Raw genomic sequence first — 20738 nt, forward strand, 5'->3', positions numbered from 1 at the left:
AAACAAACCTAATTCGAGCATTGTGAGTAAATCGTACGGCGAAGAACACATATTCGTAAGTGTTCTTACTTCTTTTGCAATCATCCTGAGTTTTTCGAAGTTGATCAAGCCTTCGACTTTTGTGTCGTTTCCCAGATGAATAAATGTCAGGTCCTTCTTAACGACTGGGTAAAACGGTATCTGAAATCGAAAAAAGAAGTTAGGTTTTTCCCGTTTTGTGTTTTCTTCGGAATTAATCAATAAACTCACGATCGGCGGAGTTCCACTGTTGACTAGTTGCCTATACTTGCTCATGTTTCTCGAAGGATCCATTATTTGCTGAAGATCTTGAAACAGCCTTTGATATTTACTCGGTAATTTGTCCCAAGTGAGTCTTAATCTACTGACCGCGCCATGCCCGAGGCCTGATACGATGGCGAACATGGAGTTGAAATTTTTACATTCTTTACATTGCCCTGAGAGAGAAAAAATTGAGTATAAAGTTTAAGGAAAAAAATTAAACTTTTTAAAAATCAACTTACTCGCAACTTTGATAAATTGTTTAATAATTTTAGATCTTCTTACGAGGTTATGTTCAGAACAAACCTCAGTCACAACCCAAAACATCTCTCTATTTACAAGCTAAACCAAAACATTAAAAAAAATTATATCATCCACTATATCAAAAAATATTTTCCAAAATAAATTACCTCCGCAAATTGTGTTAGCATTGGAGTGCCATATCGGCTGTTAATATCGAACAACTCGTCGACATACTCGGTAGATTCTATCTGTCTAAATATAGAAAAGTCTTGTAAAGTCAGTTGAACGCTGACTTCAACGGCGTTCAACTGCAAGAAATGCACATTGCTCTCCCTGACTAACTCGCTCGCCAGGTCATCACCAACTAACGTTTCCGTGATGCCATTCGTTTTTAAATAATACCTAAATAAGATATAAAATTTAAATTTGAACCTTAAAACAAAGGGGGGGGGTATTGTACGTATACTTGCCTGCTACTTAAACCTATTCTTTCGGCTAGATTCTGAAGTTGATCGGGAAGCCTTTTTTGTTTGATAATACCACCCTCGGAAACGGAAACTTCACAAAGTGAAAAATGCCAACTTTGCTCAGTTATACCGAATTCTTGCAGTGCTAACATAACTACTTCATGGGCTGTTGTTTCCTGCAGAAAAACATTCTCATATTCACTTTTTGGTTATTCAACATTAACTAAAGAAACATTATTGGCCATAATGGTTAAAGTGTTGACATGGAGAGTCATCACTGTAACGATCCTGAGCTGCCCTGAATTTGAATCCAATATACTTTTTATAAGTAGGCATTGAAAAAATCGGGTTTATTGGATTTAAAAAAATTCGGGAATTAATATGAACTTAGAAAGGGATAATTTGAAGATAAAAATGGTTAATTTGAAGATAAAAATGGTTAATTTGCAGTTAAAAATAGCTTATTTTGAAGATAGAAAGGGTTAATTTTAAGTTAAAAAGCATTGATCCGAAATTAAAAAGGTTGATTTGTTGTTTAAAAAATGGTTAATTTGTAGTATAAAAAAAGGTTAATTTGCACTTAAAAAAAAAAAGGTTAATTTGTTAGTTAAATAGGGTTCATTTGTAGTTTTAAAAATAATTAATTTGTAGCTAAAAAAGGGTTAATTTGTAGTTAAAAAGGGTTAATTTTAAGTTTAAAAAGTTAATTTTGAGTAAAAAAAGGGGCTGATTCCAAATTAAAACGGTTGGTTTGTTGTTTAACAAGGGTTAATTTGTAGTTAAAGAGGGTTCGTTTGTAGTTTAAAAAAGGCTTAATCTGTAGTTTAAAAAAGGGTTAATTTGTAGTTTTAAAGAGTTAATTTTTGATAAAAAAGGGTTAATTTGTATTTTTTTTAAAGAGTTCATTTGTAGTTAAAAAGGATAAATTTGAACAAAAAAAATTGAAATTAGAACAAGGTTAATTTGAAATAAAAAAGGGTTAATTTGTAGTTTAAAAAAAAGGTTAATTTGTAGTTAAAAAAAAGGTTTATTTGTAGTTAAAAAAGGTTAATTTGTAATTAAAAAGGGATCATTTGTAGTTTAAAAAAGGATTCATTTGTAGTAAAAAATGGTAAAGTTGAACCTTAAAAAAAAAATTGAAGTTAAACAAGGTTAATTTGTAGTTAAAAAAAAGGTTAATTTGAAGTTAAAAAAGGATCATTTGTAGTTTAAAAAAGGATTCATTTGTAGTTTAAAAAAGGGTTAATTTGTAGTTAAAAAAAGGTTAATTTGTAGTTTAAAAAAGGATTCATTTGTAGTTTAAAAAAAGGGTTAATTTGTAGTTAAAAAAGGTTAATTTGTAGTTTAAAAAAGGATTCATTTGTAGTTTAAAAAAGGGTTAATTTGTAGTTAAAAAAAGGTTAATTTGTAGTTTAAAAAAGGATTCATTTGTAGTTTAAAAAAAGGGTTAATTTGTAGTTAAAAAAGGTTAATTTGTAGTTAAAAAGGGATCATTTGTAGTTTAAAAAAGGATTCATTTATAGTTTTTTGTATAGTTTTTCATAATTCTAAGATCAATAAATCAGCTCTGGTAGACATACCAAAGCAGGTGATATATAAATGCGTGCTTCAGAAAATAAGCTTGGTGCTTTGAAAAACAGGACAAGGGTGATAGCATAAGATCGGATATTTTTGGCATGCCTAACATGCTGTTTACGCTTTTGGATTTGTTTCGGCTTCTTTTCATCTTGTTTTAAAAAATAATTTTGGTTGAAACTCATTACTGAAGATGACGAGAAGCTGAACCGCATCAACCAAAACGATTGGTAAGGATCAAAATACAGATTTTTATGAAAACAAATTTTTCAAAACTAAAAAATTTCCTCATTGTCAACCGAAACATGTTCACATTAAATAGGCGTTTGGATTTGTGATTTATTTGTATTAATATAATATTTGTTACATTAAGGGCCTTCACAAAGTGTGAGGAGGGATATATGTTGAGGATGGCACTGAATATCCGATGCATCCAACATTTCAGTTAGACAAGGATAATCGCCCATAAAGAAAAATGGAACGAAATGAAAAATATGGTAAAAACGCACCTTATGGACAAGAAGATATTTGCAGGTTTGGTCAGCTTTGTACACTTTAAGTACATGCTCAGGATAATCTGCTGCTCTTATGTCGTCATAACAAAAATTGACAAGGTCAGGTTGCGTGACAAGATTGGACTCCCCCGTATTTTCCTTAATCTCTTCATGATAACCATCACTAGAATAAATATTTTAAAAAAATTTAAATTCACCCAAAACAATAAATAAACAAAAACTCACATGATTGTGTTTTTAGGAAGGATGTTCATTTTAATTAAAGCTTTCTGCAGCCTCTTTTTTGACGCTAAAGTCATAAACGACTGTTTTACCGGTTTCGTCGGAGAGACAGGTGCGACTGGAAGTGGAGGCAACGGAGGAGGCAGCGGAGGAGGTGGGCTCGGCTCCGACCTCCTCGGTGTGCCTCTACTTCTACCAGACGCACTTGTCAACATCTCTTTGAAGCCTGGAAAAAAATTGGTTAATCAATGTTTATTTTTAAAACTATAACGTTTTTATTACCTAGTAAATTAGATTTAACTGTTATGCTAAGATGTGTGCTCGACCTGAGTATCTCAAGCGCTTTCGGATGTGATATATGAGCGAAACTGTTTCCATTAACTTCAAGAATTTGGTCAGCCCTCTTAAGACCAACGTCTTCAGCTTTACAACCCTTTTTAACCTAAATTAAAGAAGAAAATTTAATTTAAACAGTTTATTTAAAAAAAAGTAATTTTTAAATATTTTATACCTCAGATATAAATATGCCAAATCCTCTTTCGTAGCCTCCTAGGATTGAGAATGGAAGAACGTCGTCTCTAGACGGCCTTGCTAATGTGATGCACCTCGGCCTTGCTTTCGCTGCGCAAGCTATGTTGAGCAGCCTGAGCTGTCCAATCATCCTTTCTTTCTCCAGCCAACCTAAAACACCAAAAAAACAACGATATATCCAATAAATACAAAACAAAAATAACTAACCTTCAAATAATTCTAAAATTTCCATCATTGCCGGATTGGTTTCAAAGTCTGTAAAGTGATTGTTGACCCACAGAAGGAGCACTCTTGTTACTCTATCCCTTGAATTTTCATCGTCGAACCAGTTCAGAAGTTGGTTGGCGACTTCGACTGAACTGTCCATAAAAGTCCTATGAGTTAGAAGGAAATCTTCGACGTAGGTCGAATCAATAATCGAATTCTCTTCGATTAACTGTTGCATTAATTTTTCAGGCGTACCCTAAAATCGGATTTATTGAAAACCCAATGTTTTATTATTTAATCATTTATTAAACTTGTCGTACCCTAATTACAACATTTCCTCGTTTTCCACCGTCGACCTCTCTTTGTTCCGTGACCATAACGAGATCACCTTCTGCATTAACATGCTTCTGCATTGCCTCTTGCCCTTGGTGCTGTATCCTATAGTAGTCAGTTGGAGTTATACAAACAAATTGACAATCTTCACATTTCGTCCTCATCACACCCTCGTGATACAGTTTCATCATAGTTGGTAATATACCAAAACTGAAATATCAATTATTTAAAATTGAACTTTTAAGATTTTTTTTTAAACAGTTCATGTTACAAAACCAACCTATCTCCGATATGAAGCTGTTTCGTCTGTCCAGATGAGTATTCTATATCTACCTGTCCATTAATCAAAACACTCCAGGAGTCCAGTTCTTCTCCGTCATTCATAACAATAGTTCCGGCTTTTTCAACCACAGCAAACACCTTGAATAAAAAATACATGATTTATCTTTAAACTAATTAAAAATTATCCATTACTTACCATAACACTGCACAGTGCTCTTCTAACAGCAAGCGTCATATTGGTAAATGCTTTGAGGTGTTGGGTGAATTCGAGTAAAATTTCAATGTCTTCTTCAGTCCTTTCTGTTGGGTCTTTTTCAAGACAATCCCGTACCGCATCCCGAACAGTGAGGCTCTTCAAATTAAAAAAACAAAAATTAATGTCAATTATACCTAACATACATGCAATCTAAATATGTACCAAATTCAATCTGAATAAAGGGTACAAAAACAAGAATATAGATAGCCAAGCCATCAAACGGTATGGTCAAACACCATTAGCTCAAAGATGATGTTGAATTGCAAAACCAAACAAAACGGTATGCAAAACTAAGTCAGCCACTGCTGGGTCCCAGGACATGTGGGAGAACGCAATGAGAAAGCAGATGCTCTTGCAAGAAGAGGAGCTATACAGCTAATAGGACCCGAGCTGTTCTGTGACGCAGGAATACACTATCAGACTTAGACAGAAGGATAAAAAGAACATGAGGGAACACTGAAACTCAATCATTGGACACAACCAATCCAAGAACCTCCTAACAAACTTCGGAAGGAACAGGTAACAGAATTTATTAAAGGAAGAAGGAAAAAACTATGAATCCTAACAGGATGCTAAAAACTAAATGGACATCTGAAGAAGATTGGCATGACCCAACTCGGTACGTGCAGATTGAAGAAGAAAAATAACTTTATTCTGGGACTGGTGCCCCCTAAGAATAATTTACATGAACTAAATAAAGGAAGTTCCTTCTATGAAGTAAAAAAACGATAGAAATCTTGGCACAATGTATACCAATAAGGCAGGACAGAAGAAAAAATTACGAGAATATTAAACAAAAATAACAAATGTTAACGTGAGGTCTCTGCTTGGAGGGAGAGGAGGTGACGAATAGAAAGGGGAAGGGAGTTCCAGAGTTTAAGGGCACGGATCAGAAAGGATCTTTCAAAGGTATGGGTATGTTGCGGAAGGATAATATCGATTGGGGATGAGTGGCTTACGAGTGAGATGTGAGGAGTTGAATTGGAGGGATTGGATGATGTAAGGAGGACGAGTGTGGATGGACTGGAAAAGAAAGCAACCTAGGAAATACTGTGCACGGAAGGAGGGGAATAGCCAGGAAAGTTGGGAATACAACCCCGACACCCGGGATCCCCGTGGGGTGCCGTACACAAATCTTACGCAACAATTCATAATACACTTCAATCGCGCGTTCTCCCCATCCGAGAGACCACCGTATGCCAAACAGCTATAATCGAAGAAGGGAAGTATAAGGGAAGATACAAGGAGTTTGCGGGTGGAGAAAGGTAAGAGAAGCCAGGACCGTCGAAACAGGCTGAGGGAGGCAATGGAATGGCGGGAAATTTGGGACATGTGAGAATGCCAGGAAAGGTTTTGGTCAAAGACTACTCCTAGGTTTTTAACCGAAGAGCAGAAGGGGATGGGATGGTTATTTAGCATGAGAGGTGGGATGCTGGGGAGGGAATTGAGGAGTTGCCTGGACCCGATAATTATGTCGGTGGATTTGGATGTATTGAGGACTAGGGAATTTTTATGGGCCCATTCGTTGATGGAGTTTAGGTCTTTTTGGACCTTGAGAGTGGCCGAGTGATGATCAGAAGGGTGGAAGGGTATGTAAATTTGGGAGTCATCGGCATATAGGTGATGGTTACAGGACTGGATGTAGTTGGGCAGATCATTGATATAAATGGAAAAACGGATAGGAGAGATGCTAGAGCCTTGGGGCACCCTAGATTTTAGAGGGAGGAAGGAGGAGGTAAGGCCATTTGGATTCCGCAATAAAGCAGAGGAGACACCAACACACTGTGGTGCTACAACCAAACTTTCGTGTTGGGACATACAACTTAATTGTAGAAGAGATTCACCCACTAAAACCGGGCCTACTAATCAAGTTACTTGATGTACTAGGACTTATTTTGTGCTTTAAACACAGAATATGGGATACAATGGATCTTAAAGGGTGCCGTATAATACACACCCTGTCTAATACATCTATCTCTATCTACATCTAGAGGGAAACAGGAAACAGAGCCATATAGGTCTATTGTGGAACCCCAGTGGATTATAGCCAACCTTGCAATTTTTCCTATAGAACTAAGCACTTTTCTCAGTCGTTGTGTTGTTGGTGTGAGAATTGCATTGCCAAAGTGGCTGTACCTTCCGGGATAATGCTTCAAATTCATCGGTTTTTTCTGACAAAGTTGGTATGGTTCTGTCAACCTTGCCTACCTTTAGATGGTTGTTTAGGGAACAGTGGTCGGTTTATAGGCATATAATTTTCCTCAAATACTGCAGTTGTTGCAAGGGCATCTGCTTTCTCATTGCGTTCTACTCCCACATGTCCTGGGACCCAGTAGAGGCTGACTTTGTTTTACATACCAAGTTCGTTTAGTTTGGTTTTGCAATTCAACACCATCTTTGAGCTAATGGTGTTGAACTTAGCGCTTTGATGGCTGCTTGGCTATCTGACATGATAGCTATTCTTGCTTTTGTACACTTTATTCAGATTGAATTGGGTACACCTTTAATTGGATGGTAACCCCCCCCCCAAAGTAATTCATCAATAAAATTTTCAAATTTTGGTTCACAACTGCTTTATCAAAGCACAACCGAACATATTGTGCTGTTGAAAGTTTCAACAAACTGCATCAACCTTTAAGTACCCAACAAAAATGGTGTAGACTTTGAAGTAAGTTATGGCTTAATGTTTGCGTTTTATTTATAAGGTCTAGTTTTCTCCTTGTGATAGTTGTTTAGGCCAAAACTAAAATATGAGTCAATTCGGCCGGTCGATCGTATTATGCCCCCGCAGCCTATCCTACCTACTTCAACGCCCATTACATCCTACCTAACGCCTAACGCCTACTTAGCCAACTTCATTGTTCTAAAAGATCCGAGCGAAAAGGACGGAAAAGTCCGCCCGGATCGTTTTTAAGCCTATAATTCGCGTATTTCACCGGTTTAATCTTTTTTTGCACCAATGAATCGCAGTGACGCCTTTTTCCCCGGTGAAATTTATTTGATTGTGAAGCCCTTTCGACGATGTTCCTCGATTCAAAGGGATGCGGGCGTATGAGCAAACGGGAATTTAGAAAATGGCCGAAACGATTATTCATTCTGTCACAAAAGGAGGAGGGAAATCTGCAATTTAATGAAAAAACCTCGAAACATTCCGTCGGGACGTTAATTCCGTCATTTTCTATTTGCCATGACGGATGTCTCTTGTTTTTTAAACTGGCTTTCAATATTTAACACATGTGGACTTTATTTGGACTTATTTCCGCTAGTTCAATTCTGAAACAACTGCCACAAACAACGAACAAACTGCTACAAGATTGTTACTCACTTTACTTGTTTTTATTTATAAGTTCGGACGTAAAATGCATGAGATGTCGACGAGACAAGTCCTAACAAGGTTGAAAAGTCACAATATATATGGCACAAGAATAACCACAACATTTAGCTTTTTTCCACGTCAAATTAACCCTTTTTAAATTCAAATTCATCATTTTTTTACCTTCAAAATATCCCTTTTTAATTTCAAATTCCCCTTTTTTTTTACTTTCAAAACAATCCATCCTTTTTAATTTCAAATTTCTCTTTTTTTTCCCTTCAAAATAAACCTTTTTAATTTTAAATTAACCCTTAAACCTATTTTTCTTTCAAATTAATTATTTTTAACTTCAATTTAATTTCAAATGAACCTTTTCTTTGAAACATCAAAATCCTAGGAGTGGTATAAATTGTAAGCACGTAAATTCCTGCAGTAGAACAAATAATGGGCTCTTTGAAGACCATATGAAAATTAAATACAATTAAAATTTAAAATTGTATAAAAACAAATTATTTGAGAAAGGTGAGAAATTGTGGTTTTTAAAAGCCCAACTATTTTATATTAAAAAAAAGTCAAATGGAAAGAATAATCGTTCTTTATATTTTATTTAACTTTAAATTTTTAATTTTAATGCCATTAATTAACAACGCAGTTTTTTAAGACCCCAAGTATTTAATATTTTTAATAAGTCTCAAATTAATGGAAAAATCTTTTATTTTATATTGTACTTCACACATAATTTTAAATTTAAATTTAGTTCATTTTTACGTGGTTTTTAAGAGCCCAATTGTTTCCCATTAAACAAAAACACAAATTAAAAGAAAAATCTTTTAATTTGATACAAAATTGAATTTGATTTGAAATTAATTTTCATATGGCCTTCTAAGAGCCCCATTAATTTATAATGGGCAAAAATAGCTCAAATTATTAGACGAATCATTTGTTTCTTATTTAATTTTAATTGTAATTCATTTGTATATGGTTTTTATGAGCCCAATTTTTTTTAATGCAGAAATTTTATTTTAGGTACTACATTTACACCATTAGAAATTAAAAACAGCTATCTTGAAATTTGAAAAGTATAATCTAACATTAAAAGGACAATTTGAAATGGAAAATGGTTAATTTGGACTTGGACAATAAAAAGGGCTAACGTTAAATAAATAAAAAAAAGAGATGAACCTGAATTAAAGGGATAAATTTGAAAAAGGGTTAATTTGACATTCAAAAGGGCTATCTGGAAATTAAAAAGGCCTAATTTGAAATTAAAAAGGGTTAATTGGAAGTTAAAAAGGTCTAATTGAACATTTTGAAATGAAAAAGGGAAAATTAAGTGTTAATTTGAAATTAAAAAGGACAAATTTGAAATTTAAAAGGGATAATCCGAAATTAGGGCTAATTAGAAAAAAAGGGTTAATTGGAAGTTAAAAAGGTCTAATTGGACATTAAAAAGGACTAATCGAAAATTAAGTGTTAATTTGAAATTAAAAAGGACAAATTTGAAATTTAAAAGGGATAATCCGAAATTAGGGCTAATTAGAAATTAAAGAGTTAATTGGACATTAAAAAGGTCTAATTTGAAATTAAACTGGGTTAATTTGACGTTACAAACAAAAAACAAAGAATTTGAGATTAAAGTAAAAATGAAAAAAAAAAAAAAAATTTTTTTTAGGTGATAAAGGATAACAAAAACGAAGGAAAAAATACAATTTATAATAAAAACAAATGACTTCATTTAATTTCAGATTTAAAAAATATTAAAATATACAATAAATCAAATAATCAATTGTTTTTATAATTAATTTTAATTATAAATAATTTTAAAATTGGTCAAGCGGGCCACGAAATTAGTGAATTTTAAATAATTTTCATATGGTCTTCTAAGACCATAATTATTTTATATTTATTATATTATTTATTTAATATAATTATTTTGTTAAGTTAAATGGGGTTAATATAAAAAGGGGCGGAAAAAACGATAACCCAACGGTTATAGTGAATAAAATTAAAAAGGATTTAAAAAAATAATAAAATCTAAAATAAACAGAATAATCATTCGTTTTTATAATTAATTTTAATTTTAAATAATTTTCATATGGCCTTCTAAGACCATAATTATTTTATATTTATTATATTGTTTATTTAATATAATTATTTTGTTAAGTTAAATGGGGTTAATATAAAAAGGGGCGGAAAAAAGGATAACCCAACGGTTAAAATGAATAAAACAGGAAAGAAAGAAAGATATATTAAAATTTTAAACCCTCCATTTTTTAAGCACAATAGTGTTGTAACAGTATCCTTATATTATGCACCATTAAATAAAAACTTCCAGACAAAAGATTATTATAAAATTAAAATGAAATACTTTTAAATAAAGGCCATTATGATAAACTGGTAGTGCGTTTGACAAGCCCGTCCAAGAAATAATTAATGACAGAAACTAATGGGAAGAAACAACGTTGACAGTTAGAGACTTCAATCTTTTTGTTTCATATTTATCTCAGCACTATTGATTCTCGAAACAAAGATTACCAAGAAAAGAGATTGTTTTGTATTATTTTATTGTTTGGGTGCATGGTTAAGTTAATCATAATCTGGCTCGTTAGAAAATGGATCCATTCAGAGTTTAAATTGGTAAAATTGCGAAAAAAGATTTATATGGACCGGTAATGATTTGTGTAAATAAAAATCAAAAATTGTGTTGTAAGCGAATCCAGATCATTATTAGGCTATCTGAAATCTATAAGGTCTAGAATGAAGAAATCAGGTCGACCGTTACCGATAAAATCGTAAAAAAACACAACAAAACAAGTTTTCTATAACACAAGAATTATTTGATTAAAAATAACATAGAAAAATATTGTTTCAACTTACATCGCTGCTTTCTCCCAGGTCGTCTTCGTCAGAGTCGACGATGGATTCGACCAATCCCGAAAGGTCGACATCCTCCGCCTCCGTGGAATGGCAGGTCATGGTGTCGCTTCCGGAATAGGCCGAAGAGGTCGAAGAATGTGAACTCCTGTTGCTTTTATACGCCTCCCTTACGCCATACTGTTAACATAAATTGACATAATTAATTGGAAAACGGATCAAAGACAAGATTGAATATTTAGTTTTTTTCCTCGGGGAAACTACAACAAAAAGAAATATATTTTAGGGAGTTTGAAAACCAATAAGGAGAAGAGTAAAGATGTTATGCCAATAATTGCTCTTGGCATTCCCTCCTACCGTAAGGCCCCCAAGTCTCCCTTCTCAATAACAGCCCGTAAATCAAGTCCGCTTTTATTTTATTGAAAAAAAAAGTCCTCTCAGGATGTAATTGAAAGAGTTTTCAAAGCTCGTCAGTACAAGCTTTTGAATGACGGTCGGGTTATTTCGTTTCAACATTTTTATACGACATTTATAACAACTTGAATCAAAGATTACTGAACTTATGAACAATTATACATGTTTACACGTGACCGACCTGGGTCTGAAACTTGGGATATGATCGATCTGTTCATTCATACATGACAGGACAGGGATCAGAGGTAAACAAGACAACAAATACGTCAGAATTTGTAGTTTAACACTATAATATTGAATTTATGTATGAAACCTTTTGTAATTTTTGCCTATTTCGACGACTTATTGGATATTAAGGTTGTATGTGGTAAGATTGGATATATAAAAAAAGAACATTATTTTTCGAAGAATTTTGGATTGTACGGTTACGAATTTGCCGAAGGTCCAAATAGGCAGAGTCAGTTTTGATAATTTGACCAACTGTAAGACATCTGAAGCGTCTGTTCGGTCTTGAGTCTGCAAGTACCCAAGTCGTTTGCCAATGAATATCCCAATGAAACGGGTTACATTAGCTTGTAAGACAGAGATACTATTGTGGTAGATTGAAGTAGTGCTGATCCTTGAAGAATGAACTGCCAAGACAGAAGGGGTACTGAGATACTTTCTTTGGGTACTCCTGTATCTATACGAGCCAGTGATACATTGAAAATGTCTGTCGTTTAAGTAGGATTTCATTACCAGTAGTCAGTAAAAGATAGGGGTCTCTTAAAGGTGGCCTCAGGATCACTCCAAATGGAACCGCGCCAAGCCGTACAGCTCCAATTGGAGTGCCTGAAATTTGAGGGGGCATTCACGACCGCTCCACAGCCAGCCGTTCCGAACGTCAACCAGTGAATTACCTTCTCAAAATGGATGACGATCTCTTGTGCTACTCTTCTGTTTATTTACATATTAAAAGCAAAAAAATCGAAGAGAAAATGGTGTAAGAAGTGGCTCCTGAACAGAAGCCGTAATACCCACATCAATTTGATGAAAGATCCCTTGAACCCGCTGATTGGAGGAACTATTTAAGGATGGATGAAATCTCTTATTTATTCATTATATTTAGTGTTCTATTGACCAAATTACTTCTTTCAATTATTTAATCTTTTTTGTAAGGTTTTGGTTGAAATGAAAAAGCAAGTGCCACGAGCGGGATCTGAATCCATGGCCTTCGGCTAAATACGCCGCTGCTCTACCACTTGAGCTATCGTGACTTCGATCCTCTCGTACACCAAAAAATGGCAAAAAGAGAGAAAATTCGAAAGGTTGTAGGTTGAGATGGGGAGTTGGTGTCCGAGTGGATCGAACTATCGAAGTCAGGATAGCTCAAGTGGTTAGCACAGCGGCGTATTTAGCCGAATGTCGTGGATTCGAATCCCCTCGTGACACTATTTTTTCATTTCAACCAAAACCTTACAAAAAATAGATTAACGTCTTATTTATATTTCCTCCAGCTTGTTACCCCCTTGATTAGAAAACGAAAGACAGTCATGAGAGAAATCATCATTATATGAAAGGTTGGCAACCACATTACGATTTCTCGCTACAGGGATGAACTACAAAGAACTTAAGTTCTCTACTACGATTTTTGATCATTGGTGGTTTTTGGAACGGCTCGCTCCGTTTGGACTGCTTGGAGCGATCGTGAATGGCCACCTTAAAACCTTCAAGAGTTGTTTATTTCACTATCAAGAAATATTCCGGAGCAGTTGGTCGACCAAACTGGAGGTCAGGAATTTGGCTGCGGGAATGAAGGACGGAGGTATGTGACTAAGCCAGTGCTACCTTAGGTTATCAGCAGTGCTGATCCTTTAAGAATGAACTGCCAAGACAGAACGGGTACTAAGATACTTTCTTTGGTCCTCCTGTATCTATACGAGCCAGTGATGCCTTGAAAATGTCTGTCGTTTAAGTAGGATTTCATTACCAGTTGTCAGTAAAAGGGAGGGTTGTCTTAAACCTTCAAGCATTGTTTATTTCACTATGAAGGAATATTCCGGAGTTGGTCGACCAAACTGGAGGTCAGGAATTCTGTTGCGGGAATGGAGGCCGGAGGTATGTGATTAAGCGAGTGCTAACTTAGGTTATCAGCAGTGCTGATCCTTGAAAAATGAACTACCAAGACAGAACGGGTACTAAGATACTTTCTTTGGTCCTCCTGCATCTATACGAGCCAGTGATGCCTTGAAAATGTCTGTCGTTTAAGAAGGATTTCATTACCAGTATTCAGTAAAAGGGAGGGGTCTCTTAAACCTTCACGCGTTGTTTATTTCACAATCAAGGAATATTCTGGAGTTGGTCGACCAAACTGGAGGTCAGGAATTCGGCTGCGGGAATGAAGGACGGAGGTATGTGACTAAGCCAGTGCTACCTTAGGTTATCAGCAGTGCTGATCCTTTAAGAATGAACTGCCAAGACAGAAGGGGTACTGAGATACTTTCTTTGGGTACTCCTGTATCTATACGAGCCAGTGATGCCTTGAAAATGTCTGTCGTTTAAGAAGGATTTCATTACCAGTATTCAGTAAAAGGGAGGGGTCTCTTAAACCTTCACGCGTTGTTTATTTCACAATCGAGGAATATTCTGGAGTTGGTCGACCAAACTGGAGGTCAGGAATTTGACTGCGGGAATGAAGGACGGAGGTATGTGACTAAGCCAGTGCTACCTTAGGTTATCAGCAGTGCTGATCCTTTAAGAATGAACTGCCAAGACAGAACGGGTACTAAGATACTTTCTTTGGTCCTCCTGTATCTATACGAGCCAGTGATGCCTTGAAAATGTCTGTCGTTTAAGTAGGATTTCATTACCAGTTGTCAGTAAAAGGGAGGGTTGTCTTAAACCTTCACGCGTTGTTTATTTCACAATCGAGGAATATTCTGGAGTTGGTCGACCAAACTGGAGGTCAGGAATTTGACTGCGGGAATGAAGGACGGAGGTATGTGATTAAGCCAATGCTAAGTTAGGTTATCCACAGTGGTAAAGGATGCATCTTAAGATACTTCTTTACCTTTGCGTGTGTTGGTTAAAAAGGATTTCAGGTCTCATTACCTAATCATCAAAGGATCTTATTATCTTGCCTTGTTTTTGTAGTTTCAATAAAATATCATCAGGTGTTACTACTGGTGTGACTTTAGTCATGTTTTTGTTCAAGGGCAGTCTAAAATGACATCCCAATTTCTAAAGTTTCCAATCAACTGGGACTTCAATACAGTGAATTTTGGGATTGTAGCATAAAATAGCGAATATAAAAACATAAATGCTTACGTTATTGACTGCATCGTCGAAAACCAAGTTTACCCCCCGTTCCATATTGGTGGGTATTCTTGCACTCCTGATTCCCACCTCCGGGTAATCAATCTAAACAAACAATACAAAAATTAATTAATCTTGTCTAAACGATAGCTTACAACAAAAATTATTTATCTTTTACATGAATAAATATTGCACAATTTTTAGCCCTGTTATTCATTCAGAATAGCGATTATTAACAGTCTTTAAATTAAATTGCGTTAAGGCCGAGTCAATAATAAGACAAAGTCGTGTGCGATAAGCATCAAAGCATTCCGTCGACGGTGGTGTTGCTGACATGTGATGAAACATTGTTCTGACGGCGAAGCTCGTTCGTATCAACTACAGATTAAACCATAACAGAATCTCCATTGAAATATAATGCTCTGACAGGCATAAGCAATTAAGTAAAACTCGATTTGACAACGAAGCCATTGGGTCTTAACACTACACAACAATTTTTCTTCCTGTGCATACTTTTTTGACTGATTTTTATTAGTTTATCGATCAAAAAAGTTAGCAACTTAGAACACAAAATCTCGAGGGGAAATATAAACGGAAAATTTTTCTTTACCTATTTTACATAGATAATCAATTAATTACATTAATAAAAATAACCATTGAACAACTGAATGTATTGTCGCAAGTTTTTTTTAAACTCTCACGCGATTTTCAAAATATCCCTCAAGCAAAATATAATTTGGGTAATTTTCCTCTTTTTATGTTTCTACAGCCAATTTGATGATGTTATATGATATCACGGAAACCGACTCTATTTTCTTTACCCTATTGCAAGCCTCTCTACAGCGAAGGCCTCGTCATTTGAGGATAAAACAACACAAATTATTAACGCTTGCACAAAACATAATTGGCACTGGTTAGATTTCACTCCAACCCAGAATACCCGATATTCCTCTGGGTAATTGAGGATAAACTCTGCCAATTTACGCCAATAAATTACTCCAATTAATTATTCTTTTTAGCTAAGGTTTTTTGGTTGAGATGAAAAATTAGTGCCACGAGCGGGATTCGAACCCACGACCTTTGGCTTAAAACGCCGCTGTTCCAACCACTTGAGCTATAGTGACCTCGGACACCAACTCCCCATCTCAACCACAATGTGTTTTAGCCACAATTTACATTGTCCTGATGTACAGAGAGGCTATCAATTGGATAAAGAAAAGAGAGATTTGGTTACAATTACATCATAAAACAAAACTCGAATAGAATCAGTAAAATATTAGCATTTCCTTTTATGTAAGGTTTCGGTTGAGATGAAAAAGTTAGTGTCACGATTGAGATTCGAACCCACGACCTTCGGCTCAATACGCCGCTGTTCTAACCAGCTGAGTTATACTGACTTCGACCCTCTCGGGCACCAACTCCCATCTCAACCTACAACCGTTGGAATTTTCATTCTTTTTGCCTTATGGACTAATCAATTACATTCACACTCCACAATTCATTCACACTACCTCAGAGTACTCGATGTCCCTTGGGATAATTTGGTTGCTAAGCCCTGCCATTCACGCTAATAAATTACATTCACACTACCCACAATTATTCGATATTCCTCGAGATAATTGCGAGATAGGACCCTCAATTCACGCTAATGAATTCACATTCACACTACTCCAAAGAACGAGATATTCCTCGAGGTAATTGGAGTGACCACTGCCATTCACGCTAATAAATTACATTTACACACCACAATACATTCATACTACCCCAGAGCACATGATATTCTTCGGGGATAAACCCTGCCATTCACGCTAATGAATTACATTCACACTATTCCAAAGAACGAGATATTCCTCGAGGCAATTGGACTGATCACTGCCATTCACGCTAATAAATTACATTTACACACCACAATACATTCACACTACCCCAGAGCACTCGATATTCTTCGGGGATAAACCCTGCCATCCATGCTAATAAATTACTTTCAATTAATTAAGGTTTTTAGTTAAGATAACAAAGTCAGTGTCACGAGCGGGATTCGAACTCACGACCTTCGGGCTAAATACGCCGCTGCTCTACCACTTGAGCAACCGTGACCTCGATCCACTCGGACACTAACTTCCCATCTCAACCCAACCTTTTGAATTTTCCCTCCTTTTTGCCATTTTTCAAGTGGATCGAAGTCACGATAGCTCAAGTACTAGAGCAGCGGCACATTTAGCCGAAGGCCGTGGGTTCGAATCCCGCTCGTTACACTGACTTTTTTTCTCAACTAAAAACCTTCATTAATTGAAAGATATTAATTGGTCACACCACGAAACTAGTGAATTTAATAAATTACATTCACACATTCATTCACACTACCTCTGATTTTGATATTCCCCGGAATAACTGCGGATAAACGCGTCTATTTACGCTAATAAATTACGTTAACACTACTAAAAAAAGCTCGATATTCCTCGGAATAATAGCGGATAAGCCCCTTTATTTACGCTAATAAATTACATTATCGCTACTCAAAAAAACTCGATATTCCTTGGAATAATTACGGGTAAACGCTCTATTTCGCTAATAAATTACTGGATATTCACCGGGCAATTGGGAATGTAAAATAAATTACATGCATCGTTCACACTTCCCAATAGTACTGATTACAAATAAGAACTGTTTCCCGTTCATTCGTGCCCGACGAGAACTCGATATTTCTCGGGGATCATACTGCATCTCCGTTCGCTAATAAATACATTCACATACCAGACTTCAATCACACTCCCTTCGAGTACTGGATATTCCTTGGGTAACTGGGTAAGGAGCTCCACAATTCGCGCTAATAAATTACATTCCCACACCAGACTTCATTTCCACTGCTTCAGAATAGTTGATAATTCATCGGTTTCTTTACTTACACAATAATAAATTATTATCACTCAGTAATATAATAATAAGAACTGTTTCTCTCTCAATCACCCACCTCGTATATCGTAATAAATATATTCACATTACCACAGAATAGTCGATATTCGCGATGTAATTTGGAATAAACCTCTACATTCACGCAAATAAATTTGTTTCAAGAAAGAACGTATCACATTCATGAAAAATCTATATAAAATTTAAAATATTTATGACTATATTTCCTTGTTAAAAGATTGTTTTGTTTTAATTAAAATTTACACAGTTGTGCTTTGTCGCTCTTAGTCATTACAAAAAAGGAAAGAAAAAGTCCTGAAAACTTTGATTTTATGGTTTAATTTTTGCAGCTTACTCCGGGGTGAAATTATATATCCACTTTAATTGCAATTCTAGATATCTCACCTGAATTTTTTTTTAATAGAAGGAAAGCTTTTAGAAGATTATTTCGGAAAATAACCCCTGACTTGTTTTATTATTACTCCTCTGAGTGTTAAATAAAATTCATAAATCACGATAAAAATTTTGATCTTGAAGAAAAACAGTCAATGAATGTTTTGTTGGAACAATTAAATCTAATTTAGGCTTTTTCTAAAAACACAAAATTTGTCGTTAAAGGCTCACTTTTTCACAAATTTAAATTGGAAATTCACCTCGTCTATTTTTCTTTCGTCGTTAAATCCTCCTGGCCGTTTGAGAAGACCGTCCCCGCCGCCGGGTAGTGCGTTAATGGACACAAAATCTGTCTGGAACACCGGACTGGAAATAGACTTGGCCTACACATAACACGTAGGTCAGTCAGCTCCCTCGACAGGTAAAAAAGCGTCTCTTCTCTTCTGTCCTCGCTATTAATACAACAGTGGGACAGGGAAAGATTAAAACTATCCATTCCGGCAAATATAAATTTTCGAATGGGGGGGGGGATAGAAGAAAAAGCTTCAACTATCGAAAAAGGGCGGACTTTTATTTAATCCGTTCATCCTGGACAAAAAGGTCTAAAGTTCAAGTGATCATTATCTTTTGAAAGTCAATATTAACAATTACATTTTACTTTCTCTAATTTAAAAAAAAAGCACTGATTTTAACTACAAATAAAGTACAGTTGATTTATAATTCCAGAAACTTCAAAGTCCTCCTAAGATCCGACCCGTACTAAAACTTATAAACATCATTAAACTGCTTAAAAGTCCCATTGAAACATCTTAAAAGTATCTTAATTAAATAAATATAAAATTGACCATATTTCTTTTAAAGTATAAATAAATCCTTATAAAAATATTAGCTTTATATATTCCTAGAAACGAGCAATAAATAAAAGGTACAGCGAGACTACTCGGCCCATGGACGTCAAGCATCCGAACTGTTTCAAAATTTCAAAAATTAATGGATATGAAAGTCAAAGTTTATTAAGTTCATGAATTTATTTTCATTTCCCACACCTTGACACTCACACGGGTTGGCAAATTTTGATTGAACAGGATCTTCAGGAGAGCAAAGGATGCCGATATTATCCGCAGTCGGGGTCTTAAGATATATTCTTGTATCTATGCGATTATTTGACAGAAAGGAGCTACTAATGAGTTACAAATTTCGTTTAAGTAGTAAATATGTAATGAATTAGTAAGTACTTGTCGCTAAGTCGTTAGTCGATGATAGCCCAAGGTAGCAGACTACTTAGTGTGAGAAGGATACTTCGTAGAAGAAAGAAGCAGTGTCTTTCGCAGGGTGATTGATTTTCAGTCTGCACCACTTGACTTGAACCATCTTAAAAAAGATATAATATCTATTGTATATTGTGTGGAGGATGGGTCCTAAGATTCATCCTTGAGGTATCACTGCGTCTGTGCGATAGCCGACTGAAAGAGAGCCATTGATGCCGTGAAAAGTGTATGTAAGTTAAGTAAGATTGTATTATCAGGTCTCATTTTTTAACTGTAGATTAAACTTCTAGACTAGCACAGGGTGCCATACCGAATCATAGGCTTGCTTCACACCTAGAAAAAACAGAAGCAATTTAAATGTGAAATGACACGCGTCAGGAATTATGGTCAGGAACTGATTTTATAGTTTTTCTAGGATTTTGCCCATTATAGGAAATAAAACGCGAAATAAATATAATTATTAGTAATCTGCTCCTAGAGATGAGAAATAACCACAACGTACGACACTACCCACCCCTGGACGATAAGGACCATCTAATCCGCTTACAGGTTCGTAAGCTGCTTAACGTTCCTGATTCATCTAATTTCACATTGTTTATAGCGAATATGATTACATTTGAAAAAGAAGAAAAAACTGAAGATGACAGACTATACCAGACAAGAATAGGCCGAACTGGTTCATAACCCGGTAGATTTCAAATCTTACAATACGACAAGCAGTCTTCTGAGCAGCCTTGAAGATCTTAAACAAAATAGAGTCCGACTCGATAGTATATTTTATATCCTCCAATATTCTTTCCTACGAGGAGAGATAGATTTTGGAGGTATCTCGGTGTCATCCTTCTGAAAAAATGGTATTGGGATGCTCCCTTGTGGGACGCCTTGTATTGGACTGGAACCACGCATCCCATGTCGCGTACTCCAGGGTATAATACTGGCCAGCACCAGTGTAAAGGAGAAAGCATGTACACCCGGGATGATTCACCCGTGAGATTAGCCGCTTGAGCGTTTGATTAGCGCAAGTTGTTGTTGGATGCTGGATGTTCTGGTCGGAGGCAAAATTGATGTATTTGCTAATGGAATGCATAGGAAAGCCAACAGTGTAAATGGAATACAGGGCGGTGCCAAAAATGCTCCCTTGTGGGACGCCTTGTATTGGACTGGATCCACGCATCCCATGTAGCGAACTCCAGGGCATAATACGGACCAGCACCAGTGTAAAGGAGAAAGCATGTACACACGAGATGATTCACCCGTGAGATTAGCCGCTTGAGCGTTTGATAAGCGCAAGTTGTTGTTGGATGTTGGATGTTCTGGTCAGAGGCAAAATTGATGTATTTGCTAATGGAATGTTTAGGAAAG

General features: G+C 35.7%; 1 protein-coding gene across 11 annotated transcripts in view; it reads right to left on the minus strand.

Moving 5' to 3' along the window:
• The window catches only part of LOC106668129 (rap guanine nucleotide exchange factor 6), a 283118-nt gene that overhangs the window by 9820 nt on the left and 252560 nt on the right, over nucleotides 1-20738 (minus strand). For all 11 annotated transcript variants that reach the window (XM_014396659.2, XM_014396650.2, XM_014396616.2 and 8 more), the window contains 15 exons: nucleotides 14818-14910; nucleotides 11101-11277; nucleotides 4851-5006; nucleotides 4653-4792; nucleotides 4360-4582; nucleotides 4040-4295; nucleotides 3813-3982; nucleotides 3584-3743; nucleotides 3305-3527; nucleotides 3074-3242; nucleotides 993-1165; nucleotides 690-924; nucleotides 522-621; nucleotides 250-455; nucleotides 9-180 (listed from right to left, as the gene is read on the minus strand). In XM_014396659.2, coding sequence (XP_014252145.1) covers nucleotides 9-180; nucleotides 250-455; nucleotides 522-621; nucleotides 690-924; nucleotides 993-1165; nucleotides 3074-3242; nucleotides 3305-3527; nucleotides 3584-3743; nucleotides 3813-3982; nucleotides 4040-4295; nucleotides 4360-4582; nucleotides 4653-4792; nucleotides 4851-5006; nucleotides 11101-11277; nucleotides 14818-14910 — 2653 coding nt within the window. The remainder of the gene's footprint in view (nucleotides 1-8; nucleotides 181-249; nucleotides 456-521; nucleotides 622-689; nucleotides 925-992; nucleotides 1166-3073; nucleotides 3243-3304; nucleotides 3528-3583; nucleotides 3744-3812; nucleotides 3983-4039; nucleotides 4296-4359; nucleotides 4583-4652; nucleotides 4793-4850; nucleotides 5007-11100; nucleotides 11278-14817; nucleotides 14911-20738) is intronic.

Source organism: Cimex lectularius, unplaced genomic scaffold, assembly GCF_000648675.2.
Source record: "Cimex lectularius strain Harlan isolate CLEC.00 unplaced genomic scaffold, Clec_2.1 scaffold187, whole genome shotgun sequence".
NCBI classification, from domain to species: Eukaryota; Metazoa; Arthropoda; class Insecta; order Hemiptera; family Cimicidae; genus Cimex; species Cimex lectularius.